The 4,502-nt window shown below is 38.0% G+C and overlaps 1 protein-coding gene across 1 annotated transcript; it reads left to right on the plus strand.

The window, feature by feature from the left end:
* The first annotated feature begins 433 nt into the window (after positions 1-433).
* On the plus strand, positions 434-1,375 carry LOC143655738 (olfactory receptor 13D1-like). The gene has a single exon (XM_077127148.1). The coding sequence runs from the start codon at positions 434-436 to the stop codon at positions 1,373-1,375; it is 942 nt and encodes a 313-aa protein (XP_076983263.1).
* Positions 1,376-4,502: the final 3,127 nt, after the last annotated feature.

The following is a 4,502-nucleotide window of genomic DNA, read 5'->3' on the forward strand; positions in this document are numbered from 1 at the left end:
AATGATGGGTATAGTATAAAATTGAATAAATAAATATTTGTTTAAATGAACAAAGCATGTTCTTTCCATAACGTTAGCTTTCAACATGAGGATTCTAGATCACCTGCATTGCAAATAGCAGACGCTTGTTAAAAATGCAAATTGATCTTCCTTCCTCAGACCTTGTGCATCACCATCTTAGGAAATAGAATACAGAAATCTGCATTTTTAAGAAGTTATCGATGTTAATTATTACTTGTCTGTGACACACTGCCTGACGAGCTGGAAGAGGAATTCCCCAGAGCCACTTAGAGCTGTCACCACCGCTGCAGCCAGTCAACACACTTGTCCCTTCTGCTCCCATTTTGCTCGCTTCATATGATAATTCTGTACAGATTCAGGAAATTCATATGCAGATTCTTTTCTTCTGTTACACCAGGTGTAGCACAGTGATATGGAAAGGACCAATTGGACAACTGAGATTGAGTTCATTCTGCAGGGACTTTCTGAGTACCCCAAAGCTGAAAAGGTCCTTTTTGTGATATGCTTGGTGATGTATCTGGTAATCCTCCTGGGGAACAGCACCTTGATCACCCTAACTATCCTGGATCCCTGCCTCCACACACCCATGTACTTCTTCCTGGCTAATCTTTCCTTCCTAGACCTATTGTACACCTCCTCCTTTGTCCCGTCGATGCTGATACACTTCCTGTCAGAGAAAAAGACCATCTCCTTCACTGGATGTGTTGTTCAAATGTCTGTCGCTTATGCTATGGGGTCCACGGTGTGTGTGCTCCTGGCAGTAATGGCGTATGACCGCTATGTGGCCATCTGCAACCCTCTGAGGTACCCCATCATCATGAGCAAAGCACTTTGTGCTCAGATGGCAGCTGGGTCCTGGGGAATCGGCTTTCTCAACTCATTGAAAGAAACTGTGCTTGCAGTACGGTTGTCCTTCTGTGGAAGAAATGTCATTAATCATTTTGTTTGTGAAATGTTGGCCTTTATCAAGCTGGCTTGCACCGATATTACCTTGAATCAAATCGTTATACTGCTGGGCAATGTAATATTTTTGTTCACCCCGTTACTGCTTATTTGTATTTCCTATATTTTCATCCTTTCAACTGTACTGAGAATTAATTCAGCTGAAGGAAGAAAAAAGGCTTTTTCCACCTGCTCAGCACATATGACAGTGGTGACGATGTATTACGGGACACTCCTCTTCATATACATGAAGCCAAAGTCCAAGGACCCCACTTTTGACAAACTGATTGCTCTGCACTATGGAGTCGTCACTCCCATGCTGAATCCCATCATTTATAGCCTGAGGAACATGGAGGTGCATGGGGCTATGAGAAAATTGTTGAGTAGACACTGCTTCTGGAGGAAAGGATGAGAAAGTGATACCTTCGAGTTTATGCATAAAACAAGTTCACATATTCTGAGGGGGGGACTTTAAATATAATAAGACAATAAATGGAGGCAATATGTTGAATCACAGCCTTTCTGAGTTAGAAATTTCCAGATTAACAGTCTGGAAATTAGTAATTAAGTCTAACTTGGTTACTTGATAAAAATGACCATGATCTCATAAAATATAGGGGCTGGTGCCTAAGAAGTACCAGTAAATATGGCAACAAGAAAAAAATATTTGAAATTAAGCCTTTCCAAGAAAATCCAACAGATATAATACTTAAATAAAACACATTATTTTTCAGTCCCTTCTGTTTGGAAAGCTATTTGATGTTCTGAATTTTGCTTATTGGCTGCTTTTTATTCTGCCCAGTGATCTGATGTGGCCTCAACCTACATTTCCAGCTATATACTTTGCTTCTTTCCCATGTTGCCCCATCCCCTTTGTACTGTGCTCCATTCACAGTGTAGTTACCTAATTATTTCGTGTTCTTTCCTACCTAAGAACAATCCCATGCTATTTCCTCTGCATTGTGGCATTTCTTCTCATTTTCTGGTGAAATCCTAGCACTCTCACAAGAGATTGGTTGAGTGTCACACCTTCTGACCCACCTTGAAACCTTCTGACCCATCCCCAGAGTTAGTTGCTCTCTCCTCCCAATGTGTAAATTGTCTATGCGACCTGAAGAATATCTGGTTGACCTCTAGATCCCGTTCTTTATCTATCGAATGTTGATGTGTGTATTTACTTATGTTTCTTTGTGAATTTGAAATGAGAACAGTTAAATTAAATGAATGTACACTACGCACACATATATGTCTATTTATATTCCAGAATTTTGCCTGGTGCATACAAATTTTCAATATATGGGGGTTCTTTCAGTTAGGTCACAAAAGCCTAGAAGGCCTGGATTATTGATGGACAATCCACTGTTGATTATCACATTTGAATTAGGCTATTAGATCTGCCTCACTCTCACCATCTCTGGCTTCCCTCCTCAACTTCCAGCCTTGCCAGAGACTAACATGAGCTGGCTGACTCAGATCATTAAAATATTGATACTATTCTTCACCTGGATTTCTATTACTTCTCCAAACTTTATCCTCATTTCTTTATTAAGTCTTTATACACCCTTGTATAAAGTAACCAAAAAAATCCAAAGCCTCTCCATGTATGCTGGGTGATTAGCCCTTGCCAGATCAGTGTCTCTCACTAGAAGACCTCACATGATGCCTCAGTGAGACAAATCAAGGCCATCCAGAAGAACTTCTTCATCTCTTGTGTCTCTTCCCTCACTATATTTCTATAGAGACTCAGAAAGAGAAAATTTCCATTCTCAAAGGGGAAAATGTCCGCTAAAATTTTCCAGAAATTCTTCCTTAACTTGTTTCTGCATATATATGTTCCAACACCTTCTCCAGCCACAAAGGCAGCTTCTGAACCTCCTTTGGTGATTGCACTTTTTCTTCCACCCCAAAACGTTGTGGGCATGAAGTCTTTGGGCTAGGCCCACTGCTTTCCTTACTATGGCATTTGGGCACCTTATAACTATACACCCGTGACCCCCACTCACTCAATGTCCTCTGTTTTTATCTCTCCAACTTTATTCCTATAAGTACAAACACCTGCTGGGCAATCTTCCTAAGTGATTCGGTCTTACCTCAGACTCAAAGTATTTATAACTGAAACCCTCTTAGTTTCTTAACCCCTTTGCTTACATAAATTTACTGTTCCTTCTATAAGGAGCATAACTTCCTTCTCCCTTCATTTGGAAGCATTCCACGATAACCGAGCTGTCAGAGACTGTTCTTCCTTATTATGTCCACTATATTGTGCTAAATAAAACCAGGAAATACTGGGGAAAGGAGTTCTATGTCAGATCAGATGGAAAATACTATGGCACCACAATCTGCCATAATGACTAGGAAGAAAATGAATAAACTAAAAATGTATGTATGGTTGCATATCTAAGATATGAAAAAGCATTAGAACCAAAGATGGCAAAAGATCTAAATTCTAGAGGCTGATAAGTCTTCCTCTGAAGGCATTTCTCACTAAAGGCATTTACCAAATTTGTGCATTGCTGGAAAAGGAACACTGCTGCAGCAAAGAAAATCCAGCAGAGCTTTAGGTTGCCATGACAAATTGGTGTAGCTCTACCTTTTCGCTGTTTGTTTTCTACCTGTCTCTTCTGTTGTTTGTTACCCTTTCCCTTTTATTATGCCCACTTTTGACATGATAATTTTTTTTTCATTTTTTTCACTTAATCCTTTTGCTGGATTATTAATGCTTTATTTGTTTCATCAATGGTTCCTTTCGGGTTCATAGTATGTGTTCTCAATGTACGGCAGTCTCTTCTAGATATATTACACCACTTCATGCATAATATAAGAAACTTGCAACAGTATATCTCTATCTTTACCTGCAGTACTTCTGATGTTATCATGCACTATATTCCTACATATGTTATGAATGAGACATACCATTTTCATTATTTTTTTCTTTTAATGCAATTATCTTTAAATATTCTTTAAAGATTAAAAAAGAAGCTTTGAATATTTTATCACATTTCCAAGGATCTTCATTCTTTTTTGCAGACCAAATTTCCATGTGATATTTTTTTCTTCTGATGGAAGTTTTTATTAAATTTTATCTTTTTGTAGGTTTTTCATCTACAAAATCTGCAAATGTCTTTTCTTTCTTTGATTTTGAAAAATATTTACCTTGGATATAGACTTCTAGGTCTTTTAAAATGTGCTCTGCTGTATTCTGACTTGATGTTTCTGAGAGGAAGTCTACGTCATTTTAACTTGGTTCCTTCCTCTCTAGATAATGTTTCTGGCTTTATGAAATTTTATTATGATTTTTGTTTGTTAGGTTTTCTTCATGTTTCTTACCTTTCAGGTGCATTGAGCTTTTAATGTTTGTGACTTTATAGCTATCATTAAATTTTGAAATTTTCCATTCATTATTTTTAAAAGTATTTTTCTATCCTGGTATTTTTCCTTTAAGGATTCCACTTACCTGCCTATCAGGCAACTTGAAGTTGTCCCATAGCAAATCGATGATAGTTTTCACTTTATCCAGCAGTATTCTCTCTCTGTTTCAT

The sequence above is a fragment of the Tamandua tetradactyla genome, chromosome 2 (assembly GCF_023851605.1).
Source record: "Tamandua tetradactyla isolate mTamTet1 chromosome 2, mTamTet1.pri, whole genome shotgun sequence".
NCBI classification, from domain to species: Eukaryota; Metazoa; Chordata; class Mammalia; order Pilosa; family Myrmecophagidae; genus Tamandua; species Tamandua tetradactyla.

Excerpts from the sequence above, each read along its gene's own strand:
- LOC143655738 (XM_077127148.1), top strand. The coding sequence starts at position 434 with ATGGAAAGGACCAATTGGACAACTGAGATTGAGTTCATTCTGCAGGGA.